The 26,861-nt window shown below is 45.9% G+C and overlaps 1 protein-coding gene across 1 annotated transcript; it reads left to right on the forward strand.

Annotated features, from left to right (window-relative positions):
- The first annotated feature begins 1,129 nt into the window (after positions 1–1,129).
- On the forward strand, positions 1,130–17,871 carry TNFRSF18 (TNF receptor superfamily member 18). Its single transcript, XM_056796049.1, has 6 exons — positions 1,130–1,468; positions 3,723–3,854; positions 11,170–11,257; positions 11,842–11,927; positions 13,504–13,635; positions 13,964–17,871. Exons 1-6 carry the CDS (start codon positions 1,306–1,308, stop codon positions 14,083–14,085), a joined length of 723 nt encoding a protein of 240 aa, XP_056652027.1. The 5' UTR covers positions 1,130–1,305; the 3' UTR covers positions 14,086–17,871.
- The last annotated feature ends 8,990 nt before the right edge of the window (positions 17,872–26,861 follow it).

The raw sequence follows: 26,861 nt of genomic DNA on the forward strand, positions 1-26,861 counted from the left end.
AATAGTGTGGAATGATCTAGTGTCATAGACTTGGCTACTAGCAGCGATTCAGTGATCCAGGACCATTCTGAGACACTTAGGAGAAAGAACGCTGTCCACATCTAGAGGAAGAACCATGGGAGTGGAACTGCTGAAGAAAACATACAATTTGTCACTTGTTCATATGGCTATAGGATTGGGGGCTTGGGCTTTAAAAGATGACTATTACAAAGATGAATAACATGGAGATAGGACTTGAGTAATAACACATGTATACACCCAGTGGAATTGCTTATCAGCTCAGGTGTGGGGAGGGAAGAGGGAAAGAAGAAAACATGACTCATGTAACCATGGGGAAAAATATTTTAAAAAAAGATGTATCTCTGGAGGCAATTAAGGAGATAGAAAGTGGATAGAAAGCCAGGCCTGGAGATGGAAAGTCCTGGGTTCAAATCTAACCCCAGACACTTCCTAGCTGTGCACTCCTGGGCAAGTCACTTAACCCCAATTGCCCAGCCCTTACCCTTCTGTCTTAGAATTGTGACTACAATGGAAGGTAAGGGTTAAAGATTAAAGGAAAAAAATCGATCCACCTGATGAATTCTCCGGGTCCATGCAGGGTCCTGGATGATAGGAACTACCTCTCTGTTGACTTCCTATTCCCAATCTGTCGGCCGATAAATATTTCTAACATCCACCAAGCATCGGGGATGCAAAGGAAGGCAAAGAGACAGTCCCTGAGCGGAGGAGCTCTCAGTCCAATGGGGAGACCGTCCGGGAACAGCTCTGTACAGCCAAAGTATAGCCAGGATGAACTGGGGCCGGTCTGCGGAGGGGAAAAGGCTCCAGCACTGAGGGCTTCTGGGAGGGGGACTTCAGCCAGGGCTGGAAGGAAGCCAAAAGGCAGAGCAGAGGAGGCCGGGGGTCAACCAGCCAGAGGAAAAGGCTCAGAGGCGGGAGATGGAGGGTCTTGTATGTGCCACAGGAAGGAGGTCAGCGTTACTAGTTTGAAGAGGAAGGGAGCTTCCCCCCCCCCGGGGGGGGGGCTCTCCCGTACCTAGCCCAGGACCTGACACAGTTAGAGGGGCTTAATGACCGCGGGCGGCACGCCACCAGCCCCTCGAGGATCCGGAGAGCGCTTAATAGACCGAGAGACCAGATAGTCGTCCTCCCGGCCTGGGCCCGCCCCCCACCCCCGGCAGGCGGGCTGGGCGAGTCACGGAGGGCGTGGGGCGGCAGGGGGCGGCTCCTGACACCTCAAATAGGCCCCTCAGGCCCCGGGGCGGGCGGGCAGGCTGTACTCGTTCGGTAGCTCGTTGGCTCGCGATGGTTGTGGGGACCTCCTGGATCATGGGCCCTTGGTGGGGCATCATCCTCCTGTGCTCGCGGGGCCAGGGGCAGGATCCCTCCCCGTCTATGCGCTGCGGCTCCGGCCAGATCCTGCACCCGGCCAGTAGCGTCTGGCGCTGCTGCAGCCAGTGTAACTCGAGTAAGGAAGGGAGGGGATGGGGAGGCTGGGCAGGCTGGGCCCACTTTCGGCCCTGGACAAGGGTTGCGAGCGTGTGGGAGCGCGCCCGGGGAGGGAGCTCTGTCACCGGAGAGCGGATGGTGGGCAGGGAGAGGAGAGGAAGCGCTGTGGCGCTGCGGGGAGCTGGGGAGAGAGCTGCGGGGGGGCTTCCGCGCTGGCTCTCTTCTTGATCAGACTCAAGCTACCCCAGTGCCATGGGCTCGAATTCTCCCCCACCCACATTCCTAGACCTGGGACCCCCTCATGCCGCCCCTTGGGTAAGAGTAGGCGCTGGCCGAAGAATGAAAAGCCTTGGAAGGCAGGGATTCTTCATTCTGCGCTTCAGTGCCGGGTGCTTGGCATGCTTGCGCATATTGTTGTTGTTATTGGATCGTTTCAGTCGGGTCTGATTCTGTGATCCCATTTGGGGTTTTTCTTGGCAAGGCTACCAGGGTGTTCACTATTTCCTTCTCCAGCTTATCTGACAGATGAGGAAACTGAGGCCAGCAAGGTTAAGTGACTTGCCCAGGGTCACATAGCTAGTAAGTGTCTGAGGCTCGATTTGAACTCGGGTCAGGCCCAGCACGATGCCCCAGTGTGTATTCAGTGAGTGCTTAATATAGGCTTGTTGAATTGAGTTGTCAAGGCCGGCACACAGACGATGAGGGGATGCCTCCTCTAACAGGAAGCCTTTCTGAGCCTATAAGCGTCTCAGAGCCAGGGGACCCGCTAGTGGTCTTTGATCAGAGTTTGCGTGGGGGTCTCCTGGACAGCTCACTGGTCCCAGCTGTACTGGAGGCACCAGGCTGGGCGTGGAGGTGCCCTGAGGGGGGCTCCCACTCTGGTTTCTGTCAGTGGGGTGTGTTGGCATTCATCCAATGTGTGGGTTGTGTAGGGGAAGCCCTGCTCAGGGGAAAGATGGCTGGTGGGTGGCTATTGAAGTGAGTTTGGGGGATGCCGTCTAGAGGGGCGGCATCTAGAAATGACATTTCATTAGGGTGGGGAACTTTTGTTGGGTAAACTCTCTCTGGTAGGCGCCTCTGTGTCAGAGTTTTAGAGAGTTGCCTAGAAGCACAGGAGGCGAATGACTTGCCTAGGGTGTCTTAGCCGGCTTTAGGATATGTTCGAGATGGGATAGAACCTGTGAGCTCCTGACTCCAAGGCTCATCCTCTGTTCATGATGCCAGCCGGTCTGGAAAGTGGGAAACTGAGCTTGGAGGAGACATGATGGCTGTGTTCATATTTTTGAAAGTTGGCCTTATTCAGCTTGGGCCCCCGGGGGCAGAACCAGGACCGGAGGAGTCTGGGGAGGGCAGCAATGGAGGGAGCTGTCCACAAGATGAGTGGATTGCCTGGGGGTTGGGGGGTGGGTAAGAGGCTGGAGCCCTCCTCTAGTCTGCATGGACCGGACAGTAGTAGATATCTTGGTTTTTGTTATTTATTCCCATGTTCTCTCCCCTTCTAGAATGGCATCTTCTTGAGGGCAGGGATCGTCTTTGCCCTTCTCTCTATCTGGTGCAAGGCCAGTGATTTCATAAATATGAGCCTGCTATAGGTAAAGGGCTTTGCATACCTTAAAACACCATATAAAATTTTGTGAGTGATGAATGCTTCTTTTTAAACCCTCTCCATTTCATAATCAATACTGTGTATTGGTTCCAAGGCAGAAGAGTGGTCAGGGCTAGGCAATGAGGGTCAAGTGACTTGCCCAGGGTCACCCAGCTGGGAAGTGTCTGAGGTAAGATTTGAACCCAGGTTCTCAATTCCTGAGCCACCTACCTGACCCCTAAAAATGCTTCTTGATTGATCCACTGATTGGTGGATTCAGTCTCAGTGAGGCTAGATGACTTCTTGACAGTCAGGGGAATAGGATTGTGGAAGGGTTTCCCCATCAGATTCAAGTTTGCTTGGATGGCTTCTGAGGTCCCACTGTGAGAGGTAGCATGCTAGTGTGAATGGTGTTTATTTGGGGTCAAGAAGATGCAGGCTCAGATCTTACTTCAGACGTTTATCAGCTGGGTAACTGTGAGCAGACCCTTCCCCCTTCTAAGCCTCAGTTTCCCCCTCTGTAGAATGAGGGATTGGGTCTAACTCTGATCCTGTGACACAGTGACAACATCTTGTGAGTCTCTGACTGGGGTCACAGTTGTCTCCAAGGCATCTGATCCCCTGGATCTAAGAAGGGGCTGGTCTTGCCCTGAAGATTGTCTTTAACACCTCATGCTCTGGCTCCCAGGTACCAAGGCATGCCAACCTAACCAGCTGAAGGACTGCACCTGTGCCATACCTGGAGAGTACTGCACTAAGTCTGACTGCAAATACTGCAAGAAGCACCCGTGCTCCCCTGGCCAACAGATCCATATCAAAGGTGAGCACCAGGGCATGGCATTGCCCCTCCAGAGGACCTGGCTCTGGGCACAGGCAGCCAGATTGGTCCTCTCCCTTTTCTGCTTTGTGGCTAAGTCAGCAGCTTCTGCCCACACATGTGCCAGGAGCCCAGGGGATGCTGGAGCTGGGCAAGAGGTGCTGGAAAAAAGCCAGCTAAGAGTGGGTGCCCAAGCCAGTTTAACCCAAGGGATCAGTGGGCATTTAGGAAATACCTGCTTTATCCTGGCACTGTGCCAAGCTCTAGGGACACGAAAACAAAACTTGTGGGGTTTGCATTTGAGCAATTATTAAGCACTCCTGTAGGGAATGAAAGCCTGGCATGTAAGACTCTTTACAACCTGATCCTGACTAACCTTTGCAGCTTTGTTTATTATGTTCTTTCCTAGACAAATCAGGTTAACTTCCTATCCCAGAATTCAGGGCTCCATCCCCTGTCTACATATTTACACATTCTCTCCCCCATTAAGGAGAAAGTATAGTACAATGGACAGGGCACTGACTCTGGAGGGCCAGGGTTCAAATCCTGTGTGACCTTGATAAGAAATTCCACAGTCCTGTGCCTCAGTTTCCCCCTCTGTAAAATTAAGGAGTTGGACCAGGCAGACTCTGAGGTCCTTCTAGATCCAAGTGCCAGATGCTTGGGTCCTGGTCTATGCCCTCTCTTCTTCTCTACCTCTTGAACTCGGCTCAGGTGAGGCCACCTCTTCCTGAAGTTTTCCTTGATTCCTTGACCTCTCCATCACTGCTCCCTTCCCCAGTCAATTTACGGGCTCTTCCCTTCCCCAGATTACCTTCCATATACTTAGGATTATTGATTCTTTGATTTAGAGATGGAAGAGACTTTAGGTTCAACATTTATTAAGCTCCTACTGTGTGCAAGGCACCATGTAAACTGTGTAAATCTAAAAATAGTCCCTTATTTTAAGGAGCTCACCTTCTCTAGGTGGCTAGAACATGTGGTCAGATAAGTGAGTTGATAAATTTGAGAAGCAAGAAGGGGCTGGGGAACACTTCCAATAGGAAGTAGACCCTAACATGAATTCTAAGAGGTAGAAGTGAAGAGAGGGAGAACAATCCAAGCACAAAGGACAGCCTGTGCAAAGGAAAGGAGGCAGGAGATGTGGGCAACTTTGTCAGGAACCTTGAGAGTGGGAGGCTTCCTACTTTTACATGTGAGGAAAAGAAGGACCAGAGACTTGTCAGGGTCACACAGTCAGAAAGTGATAGAGCCAAAATCTGAACTAAGCCCATCACTCTAGAAGCACAGACAACCGAAGTCCATTTACCCACAAGCCCTCATTCTAGATGGGCTTCCTCTGTTTCCACTCAAGCAGAGTGAGGGGTGAAGGGTAGATGGACACCCCCGACCTTAAATTCAGTGATTGTTCCTCCCGATAGGGCACACCATCTGTGTTTTCTCCACCAAAGAATGTGAGCTCATGACAGGGGACTGCATTCTTTATTACTTTTGTCTTTGTATCACCATTATAGTACCTGCCACACAGTGGGTACCTCTCAGTGGTTGTTAACTCGAAGGCACTGGGATGGGCCCTGGGGAGGCAATGATAGAAAAATAGCCCAGGCTGACCATCTAATGGGGGAAGGCTGTGCATCAAGGAAGGAGCAGCGAGGCTAGTCATTATGTGGAGGAGAGAGTGATAAAGAAAAGCCAGCTCTTTGGGCTGAGGGTGGAGGAAGTAGCAGCTGAGTTGAACCTTAAAGGCAGGAAGGGATTTAAATGAGTGACCATGGGGGGGGGGGGGAGGAGAGGTCAGAGGAGGCTGTTTCAGCCAAAGAGGATGCTAGAATAAAAGTGTGGGGGTGGGAGAAGGCTGGTGAAGAAAACAGGACTGGGGCGATACAGAGGGGCTAGAACTTGGAGTAGGTGAGAGAGAGGAGTGTGATTAGGTTTGACTATTTGGTTCAAGCCAGATTGTGGAGGGTCTTGAATGCTGGGCTCAGGAAGTTCTGCATTATCTGCTGGGCATTGGAGAACCTTTGAAAGGCTGAGCAGGGCAGCCATGTGGCTAGAACTGTGGGTTGGAAGGATTCTGTGGGCAGAAACACAGAGACTCGGTTGGGTTGGAGGAAGACCAGAGGCAGGAAAACCATCCTAATGGACCAAGCAGAAGCAGCAGGGAGAGGTACCTGGAGCTGTCTCATCAGCACCACTGGATTCAGGGACCTTCTTTATACAAATGGTTCCCATGACGAAAGATTCCAATACTCTATATCATACATTCTTCTATTCTATATAAATTTTTCTACTATGCCATGCAATATATTCTCTGCCTATATCAATCTATTCCATTATTCTATATCATAAGTTCTTTATAATATTCCACACCAACCTGTTCTAATATTCCATATAATATAGTCTAGTATTAGATGTAAATACTTTCTAATATTTGAGATAATATGTTCTACATTTGAATACAATCTATCAATTGATTTTAATATTCTATATAACATATTCTATACTAATATTCCATGTCAATATTTCATAATATTCTATAAATTCTATTAAAGGCTATTAATATATTCATTATCACATCTTTTATATGCTATATCAGTCTATCCCAATATTATCTATAATATTGTATGTTCGCTAATATTGATGTCAGATAGTCTATCCTATTAACATATATAATTTATTCTAATATTCTATACTATGTATCCTACAAATTCTATTCAAAGCTATCAAGATATTCTACATATAATATTCTTTATTAATCAATTTTAATATATTCTCTATAATATACTATATAGAATAACATATTCTATATTACATGTAATATATTCTACATATGCTAATATTATGTATAATCTGTTTGAATAATCTACATCATATATTCTAATAGCCTATATTTTAAGTCTATATAAATCTATTCTAATGTCCTATGATTCTATGTCACATATTCTAATATTCTATATCAATCTATTCTAATAGCCCATGTCATATAATCTAAATATTATATCTCAATCTATTATAATCTATGCCTTTATGGTCTCATATCCTCATATTCTATATATTTTAACACTCTATAAAATCTATTCTAATATTCCATATGATATGTTCTACACATTCTAATATCTATGCCAATCTATTCTAATATTCTATACAATATATTCTACAAATTCTATTCAAATCTTTTCAAATGTTCTATGTAGTCTAATATTTTATTATCTGTTCTAATGTTCTGTAATATATTCTATACATTCTAAGTCTATAACAATCTATTTGAATATTGCATATCATATATCCTGTTTTCTTCTTCTTGAAAAAATCTCATCCTTTTATTTGGACTCTAACACTATTTCAAAGAACATGTGTTGTGATAAATGACTTATTTAATAATAAACGATAAACTTATTTGTGATAAATGACCCAGGAGGATCTGTGTAATCTCACTGAGCCACGATTTCCTGGTCTGTAAAATCATATGTGTCCTACTTACATCATCATACATTGAGGTTTGAATTTTTTTTTATTTTCTCTTTTATTACTGTGAATTTGATAAGCATGAACAAACATGAACATTTGCCCATTCAAAGAACAGAAAAAGAGGACCACAGATGAAATTGTGAGTCTTCATTACATATAGCTTTTAAAACACATATTTCGAATTTAACATGGTCATTCCAACACTGTGATATCATAAATTCTACATTCTTATTTTCTACGCTAATCTATTTCAATATTCTATATAATATGGCTTATACATTCTAATAGTCTATATCATATATTCTCTACAGTCCAATAGTCTATGTCAATCTATTCTCATCTCTCTCCTGAGCCCCAAATCGCCATTATGGATTAGCTGCTTAGATGTGCCAGAGGTTTACTTCCTTTTTGCCTTTCTATCCCCAGTGTCAGGTACATGAACACTTAATAAGTGCTTTCCAAATTCAATTATCAGGCTTAATATGTCCATCATACTTCTCTCCAAATGCATTTCTCCTCTACATTCCGTCTTCTGTTGAAGAAAGCAGTTAGTACGTGCTTATGAGGGACTGAGTGACACATTCTTTCTGTCCCCATGATTCAGCCCCTTGGAATCAGTCTTCTTCTTCACTCTCCTTTGCTCAGCCTCCTGACAATCGGCTGTCAATTCTGGCCCATTCTCCTTCCTCAGCACCTTTTGTATCCATCCCCAATGCTATTCACATGACTTTTTCTCTGGTTTTTGTCCTTGCCCTCTCTCTTTTCTAGACTATGGGAATATTCTCTGCATTGCTGTGCTTCTGGTAATTCCACCTGCCACATAGCTCCCAATGTAATATGCCCTCAGATGTAAACTTGACCCTGTCACTACTTTATTCAAAAAATTTCAGTAGTTCTCTACTGCCTTTAGCATAAAATACAAACTCCTCGGGCTGCCATTTAATCCTTCCATAATTTGACTTCTGCCTACTTTCCTTTAAAATTTTTTTCTAAATTAAAACAAAAATTAACTCTTACCTTAGAAGTGATACTAAATATCAGTGTCCAGGCAGAAGAACCATAAGAGTTAGGCAATTAGGGGTAAGTGACTTGCCCAGGGTCACACAGCTAGGAGGTATCCAAGGTCAGATTTGAACTTAGGACCTTCTGTCTCCAGGTCTAGCTCTCTATCCATTGCAACACCTAGCTGCCCCATACTTTTCCAGAACTGTATTATATTACTCCCCTTTACATAGCCTGTGTTCCAGCCATACTGGCTTTTCCCACAAATCATTGTGCCATCTCCCAACTTTGGGACTTTGTATTTGCCATGCCCCCTCACCTGGAATACATTCTTTCCTCCCTCTATCCCTTACAATCCCTAATTTCCATCAAGATTCAACTCAAATGTCATGTCCGATAGGGACCTCCATTCTCCATCCCCTTTCCATCCTAATTTTATTTATTTATTTGTACAGGATTATTCTCCTGAGTAGAATAGAAGTTCTTGAGGCCAGGGACTAGTTGACTTTGTATCTCTAGTACCTAGCACAGTACCTGGTATGTAGTCAATGCTTAATAAATGTTTATTAAATTGAGTTGTAGAATGTGTGGGGAAGAACTCAGTCAGAAGTGAATAAAAGGATTGTCCTGCAGTGGTGAAAGCTTGGGTGAAGGTCAACGATATTAACTGCAATATTGTAGCTGCCTCAGTGTTTTTGAGATGGTCTTCAGGGGACCTCATCAATTTAGACAAATAGAAGCCAGACAGAAATAATCCACCCACAAGCATTTATCAAGCACTTACTGTATATAAGCACTATGCTATGAGGATCAAGAATACAAGGCCAAAAACCAAAGCCATTCCTTCCATTAAGGAATTTACATTAAAAAAAAAAAAAACTCTTTACCTTCCATCCTAGAATCAATACTATGTACTGGTTCAAAAGTAGAAAAGCGGTATGGGCTAGGCAATGAGGATTAAGTAACTTGCCCAGGGTCACATAGCTAGGAAGTGTTTGAGGTCATATTTGAACCCAGGACCTCCAGTCTCCGGGCCTAGCTCTCACTGAGTCATCAATCTACTTCCAAAGAATTTACATTCTTACTCTCTCTCTCTCTCTCTCTCTCTCTCTCTCTCTCTCTCTCTCTCTCTCTCTCTCTCTCTCTCCCTCCCTCCCTCCTTCTCTCTCCCTCTCTCCCTCCCTCCCTCTCCCTCTCTCGCTCTCTTTCTGTCTCTCTGTCTCCCTCTCTCCCTCCCTCCCTCCCTCTCTCTCTCTCCCTCTCTCTCTCTGTCTGTCTCTCCCCCCCCTCTCCCTCCCTCCCTCTCTCTGTCTCTCTTCTCTCTCTCTCTCTCTCTCTCTCTCTCTCTCTCTCTCTCTCTCTCTCTCTCTCTCTCTCTCTCTCTCCCTCTCTCAAGTAAATTCTATATAATATGTGTTTTGGTAGGTATGGAGAAAGGGATGAGGAAAGCCATTAGCCACTGAGAGAATCAGAAAAGCCTCTGGTGATGTTTGGGCTGAGCTTTGAAGGAGACTGGATGGGGAAGATGAGGAAAGAATCCACTCTAGTCATGAGAGACAGCCCAAAAGGCATGAATGCAAATGAGGGAGTCATGAGAAGTAGACAGGCTAATTTGATTGGAGTTGTGTGTGTGTGTGTGGGGGAAGTGATGCATTACAAGCCTAGAAAGCTAGGTGGGAGGCAGATTGTAAAGGGCTTTGAAGCCTTTCAACTTTATCCTCAAAGTCATGGGGAGTGACTGAAGGTTTTTGAACAAAGCAGTGACTTGAACAGATCTGCACTTGAGGGAGAATATTTAGGCAATATTTAGAAGAGAGACTGGAAACAGGGAGTATATAATATGAAGCTAAGCCAAGGAGAGAGATGAGAGGAACAGGCTGGTGCCTGTGAGGGTGAATAGAAGGGGTAGATTTGAGATTATGAAGATTATGTGCTTTGGGCAGTGTCAGCAGGTTACAAGTATAAGAAAGTGGTGAAATGGCCATGTTTGGGGCAGTAATAATCAGACACCATATGTTATATATATATGTGTGTGTGTGATATTATATGTCTCTTATAGATATAACATATTATATGTCAGACATATATTACACAATGCTTGGTATATATAATATATGGTGTATATTGTAGAGAATATACATAATATCTAGTGTCTGTAATATACATGATGTACATTGCATGTAATATATACCATGTCAAGTATATGTAATGTGCATGCTATACATTGTATAGCATATAATGCAATCTAGTATATATAAGGTACACAATGTATGTTGTATGTAATATACACAATGTCTAGTGTCTGTAATATACATGATATACATTGTATAGAATATACATAATATTGAATGTATGTAATATACACAATGATTATTATATTATATTATAATATATACAGCATGTAGTTTATGTAATATACATGATGTGTATTGTAGGTAATATACACAACTAGTGTATGTAATATACATGCTGCATATTGTATGAAATATACACAATGTCTAGCATATGTAATATACATAATGCATATTATATAGAATATACCCAATATCTAGTATGTGCAATATTCATGACGTATATTGTATGTATTATTATACACAATGTCTAGTGTATTTAAGATCTATATTGTATGGAATATACATGAGATATAAGATGGACTCTGCTTTCCCGGTGGTGGTCATGGCCATAGAGGCATGCCCTCTGTTGTCATAGGAAGACTTGCCTGAACAGAGGGGGATCTATCCCCTCTTTAGGAGGAGGAGGCCAGACAACCTCCACCGGTTTCTGACTCTTTCATCCTCTTCCTGCTCCATGTCTTTCCCAATCATCCATCCCTTGTTCTTTTCCCCAGGGGAGTTCCTATTTACATTCCTTTGCAAGGACTGTGAAGATGGAACCTACTCAGATGGCATCGATGGCAACTGTGTGCCCTGGACCGAGTAAGTTGGGGGAGAGAGATGGACAAAGATCTAAAGAAGACCTGCCCTAGCACATACTTGAGAAGATCGAGGGATTAAGGGCTGGATAGAATGCTTCTAGCAGCTTGATGCAAACTCCCCCCCCCCCCCCCAGTCAGTATGCATTTATTAAGCACCTACTATATATGTCAGGCACTGTGCTGAGCCCTGAGGAGACCAGAAAGGCAAAAATATGGTCCCTGCCCTCAGGAAGCTTCCATTCTAATCTGGGAGACACTTACCCACTTGAGCTGGGTAGCTCTGGTGTTGGGGGCTTGGGAGCCGGAGACTTTCTGGCTGTTGCCCCCGCCTCTCCTGGACAGGCAACAACAACAGCAACAGAGGACTTGGGCGCCTGGCAGACTCCGGTTCTGTGGGCTGAGGCTACCGCAAATGTAGCTCTGGTTCAACGTGTGACTGGCTGCATCTGGGGCTGGGGTTGAGGGCGTCCAGCCCATGGCAGAGGCTGAGGGGATGCGCTGTAGCTGCTTCCCTGTGGAGATGGGGGCTAGAATCCCCCAGGCTGCTCTCACCCAGGGTCCTCTTTCTTTGTGTCTGGGTTACAGCTGCTCCAGGAGTGGATTTCTCACTGTCCGTCCAGGGAACAGAACCCATAATGTGCTGTGTGGCTTGGCTCCACTCCCAGGACCAGGTACTTGTCGCGCCTTCCGCCTCTCCCTCCCCTCTTCCCATGCACGCACACATCACTTCCGGACTGCAGCCTCTTTGGTCCCAACTTGGTCCCACATGTAAACCCCTGGGACTGAATAATTCAATTACCAGCATTTATTAAGCACCTACTGTGTGCCGGGCAACTGGGCTGGGCCAGAAAATGAAAAGGGCTTTGCCCTCTGGGAACTCACATTCTTCTGGGCAGGGGGAGGGAAAGCTACAATTGTTTACGGAGAATACAAAGTATTCTTGAGGAGAGAGAAAGTATTTAGAAAGTTATTCTAAATAGCTCTGGGGGGGGGGGGGGCGTAGGGAGCATAAAGGGCTTCCTGTAGGAAGTGGCATCTGAGCTGGGCATTGGAGGAAGCTGAGTACCCTAGTGGGGCAGGGTGAAGAGGGGCAGCATTGTGGGTGTGAGCCAAAGGCACCTGGGCAGAGGAAGTATTATGTAGGAGGAAAACGAAGAAATCAGTTCCGTTGAAATAGAGGGTGAAGGAGGCAGCTGGGTAGCTCAGTGGATTGAGAGTCAGGCCTAGAGACAGGAGGAGGTCCTGGGTTCAAGTCTAGCCTCAGACACTTTCCAGTTGTGTGACCCTAGGCAAGTCACTTAACCCCCATTGCCTCTTGCCTAGCTCTTAATGCTCTTCTGCCTTGGAGCCAATACACAGGATTGATTCTAAGATGGAAGGTCAGGGTTAAAAAAAAAAAAGACATAGAAGGTGAAGGGAAATGGCCTAAAATGAGTCTGGGAAGGTCGGAGGGAGCAGTCCTATTGAGGAGGATTTTTTTTTTTTTACCCCTTACCTTCTGTCTGAGAATCCAAACTAAGTATTGGTTGCAAAACAGAAGAAGGGTAAGGGCTAAGCAATTGGGGTTAAGTGACTTGCCCAAGGTCACACAGCTAGGAAATGTCTGAGATCAGATTTGAACCCATTCCTCTCAACTTCAGGTTTGGCTCCTTATCCACTGAGGCACCTAACTGCCTGGGAGGATTGAGGCTGAGAGAGACTGGGTTTTATCCCAAGGAGATAGGGCGATTTTTCTTTAAGTAGAAGAATATGTTCAGAGTTATCAACATTATTGGTGTGATGGATAGAGCTGGCCTTAAAGCACAGGAGGTCTGGAATCAAGTCTAGCACAGGATACACCCTGACTTTGATCCTGGGCAAATAAATCATGGGACCTCTTAGCGATCTAGATAAATGAATCCTCTTGGCCTCGAGGGAGTTTTCAGGGGCAGCCAGGTGGATAGAACACTAGATCTGGAGGTCTGGGGTACTTCCTGGCTGTGTGACCCTCAACAAGCCACTTAACCCCAATTTCCTGGTCCTTTCTGGAACTGATACTTAGGATCCGTTCTGAGACAGAAGGGCTAAAAGAAGGAGATTGAGGGCATTTTCTCACATGGGCGTTCCTTACATCCATAGAACCTCAGGTTCAGTACCGATGCCTAATCTGGATGCAGGGGTGGGCTGCTGTGCTTCTTGCTGTCCCTCTCTGTGCTGCACTCCACCCCATGCCCCAACTTAAGAGTCTCACCAGCTTTGCCCCTACAGGTTTCTTGGATTCCTACAACATCCCCGTGGCCATCCTTACAGGCTTAACTGTTGTTATCATCCTGATTGTCTTATTCCACCTGGTCCTCCACATCTGGCCGGTGAAAAGGGAGCCCTCCCCCAAAGAAAGAGGTCAGTCCTGCTAGAAATGGGTGGAGTGGGAGGTAGTACCTCAACTGTCTCTAACACCCCCAGTGAGGGATACCACCCTTTAGCTAAGGCCCTCCCCAGTTTGGGACTTGGTAATGGACCTCAGTTCCCCCAGGAGCTCCTCCCCAAGAAAACCCAACAGCCTAGAATTTGGAAGACCCTTCCAGGTCTTTACCTTCCATTAGAATTCTGGTTTACCTGACCTCCAGTAGTAAAAAGGGCCTCTCTTCCCCTTCCCCATGCTCCCTTGCCTCAAACAAGCCTTGGAGTGACACCCAGAACTCACCCTTTCTTCTCTCTCTCCCTCTAGAACCCATCTTGCCCCTGGGGCCTGGGCCCCCTGATGATATCGGCAACTGCCCTTTCCCAGAGGAGGAATGGGGGGAGAAGACAGCAGAGGACAAGGTCCAGATGGGTCATCCATGGGTATGAAGATTCTGCCCTGATTTGCAAGCCTGGCACAGTCTGGAACTTTGGAGGGGACACCTCAGAGACACAAGGAGAGAAAACAATTTCCTGGACTGCCTCTCTTTTCTCTCTTCTCTCCTCCCTGAACTTGGAGCTTGTTCTGCTTGAGGGTAGGCTCAGGTGGTCTTACATGCAAACCAGATGGGTTCCACCCTAAACAAGAACCCTTAGATTGTGAGATGGTTGAAAGGACCTCGGGCCGGACAAGTGGAAACCTGGATGTTACTCCAGATGTGGGTCCAAGCCTTGAGCTTCACAAAGGAAGCATCAGGATTGGGGGGACCAGTGTGATGACACCCCAACCTGGATCCTGGCACTGAAGAAGGAAGAGGAGGAGGAGGAGGAGAAGGAAGAGAAGAGCCAGCCCTCTGGCAACTTCAACTGTGAATGTATTAATTCCCCAGAGTGGAAATTGGGGAGGACACTCATCGAGCTGGATCCCAGACATGCTATTTCTTCTCCCACTTTTGGACTTTTCCCAGTCTGTTCTCCATGTCTGGAATGTTCTTCCATCTTCTAGAATCCCTTTTGTGGGTTGTTTTCAGTCAATTAGTCATGTCTGACTCTTCATGATTCCATTTTGGGGGGTTTTCTTGGCAAATATCCTGGAACACTTAGTCATTTCCTTCTCCAGCTCATTTTCCAGATGAGGACATTGAGGTCCACAAGGTTAAGTGACTTTTCCAGTGTCACACAGCTAAAATGTGTCTGAAGCCAGATTTGAACTCCTGACTCCCCCTCCCCAGGCCAGTACCCTGGGGACAAGGAGGAGGAGGGGAGTTAGGGATAAGTCCTTAAATCCAGAGACTGAGTGATCTCTAGCCCTAGTCCTTAATCCTTTGTTGGCCTTAGCATGCAGCTATGGAGCAGTTGAACTTATAATCTTTGTGTCCCTTTGACACAAGGTGAAGGAACTAAGTGGCGTGTCTGGAAGATCAGAGTTCAAATCTTGCTTCAGACACTTACTTGCTTTATGACCCTGGGCAAATAATTTTACCTTTCTCAGACTTAGTTTCCCCATCTGTAAAATGCAGATACCTACCTCATTAGATTACTGTGCAGATTGAATAGGATGACATTGTACAAAACTGTTACAAGCCATAAATCACTATTATTACCCTTAACTAGCTGTTATTATGTGTCCAGTGTCAGGTTCAAGCAGAGACCAGAAATCTTTTGTTTCCCCTTCATCAGTCTCAGCAGCAAGGGCTTCCCTCCCTGAGAGGGACCCTCCCAGGTTCGTCTTGAGTCTCACAGCCCCTCTGTGCCTCTGCCTGGTTCCCCTCCCTTCTGCATTAGGGGCAAACTTGATCAGGGGGGAGAGCCTTTGAACCCTCTCTCTTTTTCTATCTTTAGGACCGTTGTCCTTTGATTACAATAACAACCAGCAATTTATAGAGCAATATGTTCTTTCTCATTTCATCCTCTTAACCCTGTGAGAAGGGTATTATGGTGTTGGCTTCCCCCCACCTTCCTCCACCAGAGCCAATTGCATCAATGTAGGGAGCTCCCAGGTGAGGAAAGTCCATCTGCCAAGGTAGATTGTCACCTTTGCAACTCAGAGTCTTAGGGCTAACGGATGTCATCACACGTGTGTTGGGGGAAGATTTGACTTAAAATCTTCTTGGCTTTGAGTCTAGAATATTGTCCTGTCTGCCCAGCTGCCTCTAGAGGACATGATTATTTCATTTATAGATAAGGAGCCTGAGTTTCAGTAAGGAAGGGGAAGGCCCCTAGTGAGTGTCTGAAGTGGCTTTTGAACACACATTTCTGCTCACTTGAAGCCCTGCACTCGGAAATTCCCATTGCTGTTCAGTCATTTTCAGCAATGTTTGACTCTTCATAACCCCATTTAGGGCTTTCTTGGCAAAGGTACCGGAGTGCTTTGTCTTTTTATTCTCTAGCTCATTTTTACAGATGAGGAAACTGAGGCAAGTGGGGGAAGAGACTTTCCCAGGGTCACACAGCTAGGAAGTGTCTGAACTCAGGAAGATGAATCTTGCTAACTTTCAGGCCTGACACTCGATTTGCTGTGTTACTTAGCTGCCCATTTCCCACTCCCGCCATCTTTAAAGGGATGTCCTATGATCTCTTTCCTGTTTTCCAGAATCTTTTCCTTCTTTCAGGCCCTCACTGCCTCACTGCTCAGGGGACCTATTTTCCATGTCAGCCAGACTTGACCTGAATCTCTGATCCCTTAAGGAGCTTACTCTTCAATCTCATCGTTTCTGCCTCCCTAACCTCTCTTCAGGAGTTCCCCTTCCTTTACTCACTGGGATACCATTCCAGTTCATCCCCTTACTACCTTTCACTGGGATTCCTGCAATGCCCCAAAGGTACCTCAAATTCAACAAGCCCAAAACAATTCATTGGCTTTCTTGTCTCAAGTCTTAAGGAAGGTGATTTGGTGCAGTGGAAAGGATGCCAGTTTTGGAGTCCAAGGGCTTGGATTCAAATCCTGACTTCTACTTATGACTGTGTGGCATTGGGTAAGTCACTTCCCAGTTTCCTTCCTTTTAAATGAGGGGGCTGGGATAGAGGACACATGGAAAATTGTGCCAGGTTTGGAGTCTAAGCCCCTAGATTTAAATTAATTGGCCTCTCTGGGACTCAGTTTCCCCATATATAAAACGAAGGCACTGGATTAGATGGCTTCTCCTGCCCTTTCTAGTCCCTTCTTCTATCCATCCTCCCCACAATTGCCAAAGTGATTTTCTGAAAGCCAGGTTAGACTACAGTGCTCACTCCCCTGATCAGTAAACTCCAGAGGTCTCCTGTTGTCATTAGGATCATAGTACAAAGGCCTCCCAACATGGTTCTCCCTACCTTTCTAGCCTTATTCCACATTTATCTCTTTCCAACACTTTTTGATCAGGCTAAACTGTTTTTTTGCTCTTCCTCATATGTGACACCCCATTTTGCTTTTCCAGGTGTCTGCACTAACATGCCTGGATACACTGCCTCTTCCTCTCTTCCTCTTTCAGCCCATTGTTTTTCAAAATTCCCTTCTAGCAGCACTGTGAATTCCTTCCTGATTCCCTCAGTTCCTAGTGGCCCCCATTTGTATTTGGAGAGTCCAGGGAAGACTAACACCTCTGGTAGAAGGGCTTGCTGAGTCCTTTTCAGGGCTGCTCAGCCACCTTTGGTCTCTACCCATTGTCAACTCTCACCTGTGGCTCTAAGAAGCTGAAGCCTGTGCAGCAGCCCTGGTAAACTGTCTTGGTGGATGAGCTAAACCAAGTTAAGGATAACCAAGGGCACAAAACCATTGGTAAGTTAGAGTGGTACCTCCCCAAGCATTGAAGACTTCCCCTGGCCGAATGGGCATGATAGAACAAATTTTCCCAATGGTCATGAAGGTGGCTTGAAGGGAGTGCTGTGGAGTGCTTAGAGCTTGGTTGGCCATCGAGGATGCTGAGGTCATTAGTGGTATCCCAGGCCACCTCCAGTCATCTTGACTTTTGTCTCGTTGCTGGATTTGGATGACTCTGGAAGAGAGTGAGTAAGGCTGATGATTTTGTGTAACTGCCTCACTTCAACCCAATTTACTAGCAAGTGAAGACACTGTTCTGTCATTGGTCCTTGTTGAAAACAAGTGCACAACAGTTGCCCCCATCTAAATGACCCTGTGTTTATTTTGTTGATGGTTATTTGTTGTTTCCCAATAGAATGGAACCTTTTTGAGGGCAAGAATGGTTTCATTTTTGTATGGGACAAATAATAAATGCTTGTTATCTCACTGGTTGATAATTTCTCTTCTGTATTTGCCTTATTCTTTGCTGTACCATGTGATAAAGTAGAATTACAACTGTTGGGCCACTTGCTTCTCCTACCTGGGCCTCAGTTTTCCCCTCTGTAGGCAGAATTAAGGGACTGGACCAGGTGCTGGTCCCTGATGTAGGTCTAGGACCCTCTGGCTTCTGTTCCCAGAACCTTTGCTTCGGGCTCTATGCCTTAATTTTTCTCTCCGTAGCTTCTGGAGTGGGAGGAGAATACAAGTTCCAGAATGATTGTCCCTTGGAGCCTAGGACCAAGAAGTCCTGCTATGAAGGGCCTGCACTCCAGGATCTGTTTTTTTTTTTTTAACCCTCTCCTTCTGTCTTAGAATCAATCCTATGTATTGTTTCTAAGGCAGAAGTTCTAAGAGGGTAAGTGACTTGGACCACACAGCTAGGAAGTGTCTGAGGCCAGATTTGAACCCAGGACTTCCCATCTCTGGGCCTGACTCTCGATCCACTGAACCACCCAGCTGCCCCACCAGAGTCTGTGTTTACACCCAAGAGGCACTGGCCTCAACATTCTTGTTGGGTTTGAGCCAAAGCTTGAGAAGATGGATGTGTGATATCACCTGGGAGGGGTGCTCCTGATGTGGGTGGGGAGGCAGGTGGGGGTGGGACCAAGCAGGGACTTGTCTGATAAGGCCAGGGGGTTCTTTTTCCAAGTAGGAGGGGAGGGGGAAGAGGCTGGTGTGAAGGAGCCCCCGGACAGAGGGTGAGACGGTTTCTGTCTGGAGACTAGAGCTCTCAGTTGGAGGGAAGGGTAGATTGGCCCTCTGTGCCCAAGGACCTCCTGCTCTGAGGGGGGACGGTTCTGCCCTCAGGGGCTCCCCTTCTGGGCAGGGTAAATCTGACTTCTATCCCCAGGAAGCTCTGGGTCTGAGCTGGCGATGGGGAGAAGAGGGGGCCAGGGCACGAGGAGGAATCCCCTTGTGTGGGTGCTGGGAGATCCCTGGCTTGGGGGATTCCTCTGGCAGGGGAGCTCCTTCTCTGCCACTCTTGCCCAGCGTGTGGCCCCTGTGGCTAGTGGGAAGGATCAGGGTGGCACCCGGGGACTTTTTGAATGTCAGGGCTGATGTTTTCTCCTGAACCTCACCTTGCCACCAGTCTCCCAGCCCCTGAGATGGGATGGTGGGAGGGGAGGGGGGCGGAAGAGGTTTGTGGTTATTGTCAATGTGCTGACGCCAGGCTCGGCCCGGCCCCCCTTCCCCCCTTTCCTTCCCGGCTGAGCTGTGGTCAGGGCCGGCCTCCTGATGAGACACCTGGGAATTTTGCCGTCAACCCATGCAAGGCGTGGGTGTGCTGAAGTTTCCAGGAAGTCTGCTGGAACCCAGAAATGGCGACTTGGAGAGCTGGGGACCCTTGCCATTCGCCACCCACTCTTGGCACTGGCAGAGAGCCCGTGCCTGGACAAAGCAGGCAATTCCCTCTGCCATAGCCTTGAGGCTAGTGGGGCAGGGGAGACTACACTCCCTGTCACCCAACGATGGAAACAGAGTGTGTTTGCAGCTTTTAACTACAGAGAAACGAGTCTGGAGTGGAAGCCCTTCAAGGGACAGCTAAGAAGACAAGTTGGATGGTATTCATTCATCTGTGGATCAATTAAGAAGCAGTTTCTTTTTTAAACCTTACCTTTGTCTTAGAATCAATACTGATTCTCTGGCAGAAGATCAGTAAGGGCTGGGCAACTAGGGTGAAGTGACTTGTCCAGGGTCACACAGCTAGGAAGTGTCTGAGGTCAGATTTGAACTCAGATCATCCTGACTCCAGACCTGGTACTCTACCCACAATGCTACCTAGCTAGCCCTCACAAGCATTCATTAAAAGCCCTATTTTGTGCCAGGCGCTATGGTTGGAGATAGTGACAAAAAGAACAGCCTTTGTCTCTCAGGATACACAAAAAAATCCACCTTAACTGTAAGTGGGGAGAGACTAGGAAAGGTGTTGTGGAAATCTGCCCTTGGAGTGAGCTCTGAACTGTGACAGGGATTCTAAGGGCAGCTAGGTGGCACAGTGGATGGGGCGCCAGGTTTGGAATCAGAAAAGCTCAGCATTTTGGGTTCAAATCTGGTCTTGAACACTTCCTAGCTATGTGACCCTGGGCAAGTCACTTAACCCTGTCTGCCTCAGTTTCCTCATCTGCCAAATGAGCCAAGAGAACCCTGTGTGAGGTCATGAAGAGTGGGATGTGGCTGAACAAGTACGCATTTATTTGGGCAGTGAGGTGCAGTGCAATCCATAGAGTTCTGGACCTTGGCAGGAAGCTGCCTTTCTGAGTTTAAATCTGGCCTCAGAGACATATTAATGGCCAACCACTCTAGTGTCTTTGCCAAGAAGATCCCAAAGGGGGCCACGAAGAGTCAGACATGACTTAAATGATTGAACAACCCCAAGTAGGGGATTCTAAAAGGCAGGGATGAGGAGGGGTTGTGTTCTAGGCTTGAAGGTCAGTTTGTGCGGAGGCAGGAGACAGAATGCTGTGGGTAAGGGACAATAGGAAGCCGATTTGAGTGGACTGCGAAGTGGGGGAAGGAGAGGACATAGAATAAGGGCAAAAATGGGTAGGTTAGAGCCCAGTCATGAAGGACCTTATATGCCAGACAGAGCATTTGGTATTTGTTCCTAAAAGCAATAGGGAGCCACAGGAAGTTATTGAGCTGGGGAGTGACAGGATCTGATCTGCACTTTAGGAAAACCACTTTGACAGTTGTGTGGAAGATGCTTTAGAAAGGGGACAGAGGAGCTAGGGAGACCAATTAGAAAACTAGTATAGGGAGCAGCTAGGTGGCTCAGTTGGCAGAGAGTCAGGCTTGGAGATGGGAGGTCCTGGGTTCAAATCTGACCTCAGATACTTCCTAGCTTTGTGATCCTGAACAAGTCATTTAACCCCATTGCCTAGCCCTTATTGCTCTTCTGCCTTAGAACCAACATGTAGTATTGAGTCTAAGATGGAAGATAAGGGATTAAAAATGAATAAAATAAAATAAAGAAATTGGTCTGGATGCCTTCTAAGAGTTCTTCTGACTCCATATCTGGGGTGCCACATCCACAGAGGAGTAAATGCAGAGGGATTTTGGTGTGGGGTGGGAAGGGGAGATCAGGCAGACTATGTAGGAGGGAACTCTTGAGGAAGTTCTACGAGCCACAGGTGGCTTCAGCTATGTGAGGAAGGAGGTAGAAACAGATGTGGCGGCTGGTTAGATATGGGAAGAGACTGAGGCATTGAGGATGATTCTGAGGTGGTGGAGGAGTGGGAGGAGTTTCCTGACAGAAGCAGGGAAGTTTGGAAGAAGGATGGGTTTGGAGAGAAAGATGAGTTCCTTTTTTGGGATATGTTGAGTTTGAAATGTCTGCAGGACATCCAGTTTGGTAGATCCAATAAACAACTGGAGTTGTGGTACTGAAACTTAGGAGAGAGAATAGACCACTGGGCTTGGAATCAGGAAGACTTGTCATTCGTGAGTTCAAATCTAGCCTCAGACATAGTGGCTGTATGACCCTGGACAAGTCATTTCACTCTGCCTCCATTTCTCATCTGTAAAATGAGCTGGAGAAGGAAATGGCCAACCACTCCAGTGTCTTGGCCAAGAAAACCCTAAATGGAGGCATAAAGAGTCAACAACAACAACAGATCTGAGAATCTGAGGTTCTAATGAAATCCACAGAAGCTGTTGAGGTCACCAAGCAAAATAGTGCAGTGGAAGAAGAGAAGAGGGCAAAGAACAGGGCCTCGGGGGACATGCAGGGCTATTGGACAGTCATGAGAAATATGATGCGTTAGTGAAGGGGAATGAGAAGGCAGGGACACAGATAGGAGGAAAACTAGGCAGCAGCAGGAGGATGGAGTGTTTGGTGGCTTCCAAAAGGTTGGGAAAGAGAGGATTGAGAAAAGAACACTGGATGGACAATTAATGGGCGTAACTTTGAAGAGAGAGAAAGAGCAGTTCTAGTTTGGAGAAGAGGCTGGACGTCAGATCATAAAGGTCTTAGGAGAGCCTGAGAGGAGAGGAAGGGGAGGCAATGAGAATAAACAGGGTTGTTGTTGATGTTTTGTTTTGTTTTTTTCCAGGAGTCAAGTGAGAATTCTTTTCTTATTTTAAAATATAGTTTATTTCATTAAATATTTCCAAGTTAAAAAAAACAAAACAACCTCTTATCTTCCATCTTAGAATGAATATTGTGTACTGGTTCCAAGGCAGAAGAGTGGTAAGGGCTAGATAATGGGGGTTAAATGACTTGCCCAGGGTCACACAGCTAGGAAGTGTCTGAGACAATATTGAACCTAGGACCTCCCGTCTCTAGGCCTGGCTCTCAATCCACTGAGCTACCCAGCTGCCTGCTTAACAAACTGTAATAATTAAAATTATGAGGCTGATAGTAGCTTATTAACTTCATTAAATCAAAGTAATAATAGTAGTAAAGAGAGAGAAAGATAGGAGAGAAGTAGAGAGAATACTTAGCTTTCAAATCTATTGGCCACCATCATCAGGGCCTGTGACTAAACTCCCACAAGGGTTCCTTCAGCTCTCCACGCTCCAGTCAGAAGACCCAAACAGGCTCCTGGTCTGACCTTTTAAGATCTTTTCTCCACCCACTAACCCTCACATGTCACATCTCAGGAACTAACCAGAGTTTCTTAATTTGCCTGGGCTGCCCAGTGGGGCAGTCAGTGCCTGTGGAATCAGTTTCCTGTCTTGTTGGCTCCTTGGATCTTTAACTTCCTTACTCAGAGGGCTTATCTATACCTGAATTTACTCAGTGGCATTTGACCTCCAGGTCCCTGAGAGATGACATTTAAAAAAGGAGACACAATGGAGAGAGAAATTTGCTTCCAAAAATCCCCTCTGTGATTCTATTGGGAAAATCTCCCCACTTGGGGTCTTGGGAGATTAACTTTAACAATTCATTTAAAAATTTTTTGAGTTTCAAATTCTTTCCCTTCCTCATGCCCCTCTCCCACCCCTGAAGAAGACGAGAAATATGATATGAATTATACATGTGAAGTCAGGCAAAACATATTTCCATATCAGCACTGTTGCAAAAGAACACCCACCAAAGAAATCCAAGAAAAAAAAAAGAAAGCAAAAAAGAAGTCTGCTTTACAATATGCTCAGAGTTCACCAGTTCTCCTTCTGGAGGTGGAGAACATTGCTCATCATGGGTCTTTTGGTATTGTCTTGGCTCATTGTATTGCCGAGAAGAGCCGAGTTGATTATTGTTGCTATATTGCTGCTGTTAATATGTACACTGCTCTCCTGGTTCTGCTCACTTCACTTTGCATCCGTTCATATAAGTCTTTCTAGGTTTTTTCTTTTCCTTCTTATATAATGATAAAATATATTTATCAATCAATAAAAATATAACAATAGCATTATCATTCATTTATTTTTTACATTCCTTTTTTAATGTTTTGAGTTTCAAATTCTCTTCTCCCCTTCCTCTCTCACTCACTGAGAAGGCAAGCAAAATGATCTCAATCACCTATGTGAGATGTAAAACATTTCCACATTAGCCATGTTCCAAAACCAAAACAAAACAAGAAAAACTAAAGAAAACTGTCCTTCGGTTTGCCCTCAGTTCCCTCTCTGGAGGCAGATACCATTTTTTATTCTGAAGCCTTCAGAATTGTCTCGGATCTTTGTGTTGATCAGAGTAGCTGAGTCTCACAGGGGATCCTTGTTCAGTATTGCTGCTTCTGTCTACAGTGTTCTCCGGATTCGGCTCGCTTCCCTTTGCATCATTTCATATAGGTCTTTCCAGCTTTTTCTGAAACTAGCCTGCTCATCACTTCTTTCAGCACAGCAATACTCTATCACAATCACCCAGCACAGCTGTTCAACCACTTCCCAGTTAATGGACATCCCCTCCATCTCCAGTTCTTGCCATCACAAAAATAGCTGCTATAAATATCTGTGTACACATTGTACTTTCCCCTTTTCTTTGGAATCCAGACCTAGTGGAATTGCTGAATCAAATGGAAAGCAGAGCTTTATAGCCCTTTGGGCATAATTCCAATTTGTTCTCCAGAATGGTTGGACCAGCTCACAACTCCACTATTAGAGTCCCTATTTTTCTTAAGTGCTCAAGAGAGGGTTTTCTAAGGGCAGAGGACACTTGGACATGTTTGTAGGCAGTGGAGAAGAAACCAGATAAAAACAAAGAATTGGGGCAAATGTTTATGGAGCCATAACTAGAAATTGTTTCCACCTGAGGAAAGAAAACAAATGAGTGGGCAGCTGGGTGGCTCAGTGGATTGAGAGTCAGGCCTAGAGATGGGAGGTCCTGGGTTCAAATGTGGCCTCAGACACTTCCCAGCTGTGTGACCCTGGGCAAGTCACTTAACCCCCATTGCCTAGCCCTTACCACTCTTCTGCCTTGGAACAAATACACAGTATTGACTCCAAGACGGAAGGTGAGGGTTTCAAAAAAAAAAATGAGAGGGTAGAATGGTGGTTCAGAGGACAGTCCAATCACACATCATGCTAAGAGAGTGGGTTGGGGAGGAAGTAAGGCAGAGGAGGAGGATCTCACAGCTATGGGACCACGTCAATGGGAGCTACTCCATGTGGCAGCAAAGAAGGTTGGCAAAGGACCACAAAGTGGATAGTGGTCATAGACGGAAGGAAGTACACGCAACCACATGGGGGTCCGGAAGCACAGCTCCACGGCTCCATTGGTTACTTGCATTTTACCTCTAAAGGTTTGAAACCTCTAACATGTCACTATGGTAGCATCAGTGAGTGGAACAAGCATGGATGGCACAGCATTTGAGAACTGAAAGGGACCTCAGCAGTCAACTAGTCCAACCCATGCTTACAGCAATCCTCCAACTGGGAGCATTTCATCAAAACAACAACAACACAACCTTATCTTCCATCTTAAAATCAATACTGCATATTGGTTTCAAGGCAGAAGAGGGGTACGGGCTAGGCAATGGGGGTAAAGTAGATTCCCCAGAATCACACAGCTAGGAAGACTCTAAGGTCAAATTTGAACCCAGGACCTCCTGTCTCTGGGCCTGGCTCTCAATGCACTGATTCACTTTGTCTTTGTATTGCCACAGTATCTGGCAAATAGTAGATGCTTAATAAATGCTAGGTGATAGACCAATTATCATTAATATATTAATATATTGTTTAATTAATTATTAATTGTATTAATAAATATTAAAAATTAAATAATAATGCTAGACCCATGCCCTTCTCTTTTTGAAGATATAGAAATGTGTTTATAGCTTTAATTCAAAAATAGCACCTAAAACTATACATTCTACCAAGAACTTTGGTTAAAAAATAACCAAACAACTTTAAACAGGAAATGTTTACCAAAGAATGCTGTCCAGGACAACAAAGGTAATGCAATCTCAATTTAGAAGATGATTTTCACTTCTAAAGTGTCGGCACCTTGGCAACTCCCTTAAGGTTGTTTTCAGAGGGCCGATAACATCATGGGTGATGTCCTGACTTGTGAATGGACTGGATCCAAATGAGGCAGAATTACACGTTGTCAGCAAGGTGGAAGTCAGGACGACCTGCAATGACCCAGGATGCAGTAGATGACCCTGGCGTCTCCAATGTCTGACCCAGCTCTAAGCGCTCCCTAGTGCCTGCTTCACTTGCCTTCATGGCCATTGGAGCAAATTCTGCTCATTTACCCATTGCTCTTAGAGTACTCTTCAGCAGAGAGTGAAATTCAGGGAGGATAAGAGTCCAGTTTGAGTGTCCTTCCAAGGGACTTTAGCTTCTGAATTCTCAAATGGATGTCATTATTTAGAGCACTCCTTGGGAATGGCAGAGTAGGGTTGGACAGAAGCACCTCTGAGTCTTCCAACTCTCACATTCTCTGATCCAGTTATTTCATCTGTAGATGGTCCCACTGAAGAAGAAAGGAGTAGAGGGGAGACGGATGTAAACACAAGGAAGGGGATCGTATTTTTAAAATCTTCCATATATATGCATACATGCAAGAAGAGTGATGAGAACATGGCCAACTAAACTAGTATGTAGGTAAATTGCACCTTTGAGAAGCTGTGGAGCCATGTCCAGCTCTTTCATATTCGAATCAACTGAATTAAGAAGATACTGCGATATTCTAAGAGTTTATCTGAAAATCTTTGGGCTTGTTAAAAATTTGGATCTCCTCAGATGGGGGCTCCTGGAGGACATGTCATTAGCAAGACCATGTCAAAAAACCTCTCAAAACCCCAATTGCCTGGCATCTTATAACAGTATCCATGGAAGATTTTTATCACTGATAGACTCTGCTTCACTTCTTGTTTCTTCTTGCAACAGTTTCTTCTTGTGGCTACTTCCCTTTTTGTTCAACTTTCAAAAGTAAAAATGTCCAGAGGTAAGCTTAGATTGTAAGTTCCTTGAAGGCAGAAATTGCCTTTTGCTTCTTTTGTATCCCCAGAGCTTAGCATAGTAGCTGGTACATAATGGGCATTTAATAAATATTTATTGATTGAATTATCAAACATTTCCCCTTCATTCGTTTGTTCCTTCCTTCCCCCCTCCCTCCCTCCCCCCCTCCCTCCTTTCCTTCCTCCCTCCCTCCCTTCCTTCCTTCCCTCTTTCCTTCTTCCCTCTGTCCCTTCCTCCCTCCCTTCCTTACTCCCTCCCTTCCTTCCTTCCTCCCTCCCTCCCTCCCTCCCTCCCTTCCTTCCTTCCTTCCTTCCTTCCTTCCTTCCTTCCTTCCTTCTCCTTCCTTCCTTCCTTCCTTCCTTCCTTCCTTCCTTCCTTCCTTCCTTCCTTCCTTCCTTCCTTCCTTCCTTCCTTCCTTCCTTCCTTCCTTCCTTCCTTCCTTCCTCCCTTCCTCCCTTCCTTCCTCCCTCCCTCCCTCCCTCCCTCTCTCCCTCCCTCTCTTCCTTCCTTCCTTCCTTCCTTCCTTCCTTCCTTCCTTCCTTCCTTCCTTCCTTCCTTCCTTCCTTCCTTCCTTCCTTCCTTCCTTCCTTCCTTCCTTCCT

This window comes from Monodelphis domestica, chromosome 4 (assembly GCF_027887165.1).
Source record: "Monodelphis domestica isolate mMonDom1 chromosome 4, mMonDom1.pri, whole genome shotgun sequence".
NCBI classification, from domain to species: Eukaryota; Metazoa; Chordata; class Mammalia; order Didelphimorphia; family Didelphidae; genus Monodelphis; species Monodelphis domestica.

Coding starts and splice junctions, on each gene's coding strand:
- TNFRSF18 (XM_056796049.1), top strand. CDS start 1,306: ATGGTTGTGGGGACCTCCTGGATCATGGGCCCTTGGTGGGGCATCATC. Junction 11,258..11,841: donor AACTGTGTGCCCTGGACCGA/GTAAGTTGGGGG, acceptor TCTGGGTTACAG/CTGCTCCAGGAGTGGATTTC. Junction 13,636..13,963: donor GCCCTCCCCCAAAGAAAGAG/GTCAGTCCTGCT, acceptor CTCTCCCTCTAG/AACCCATCTTGCCCCTGGGG.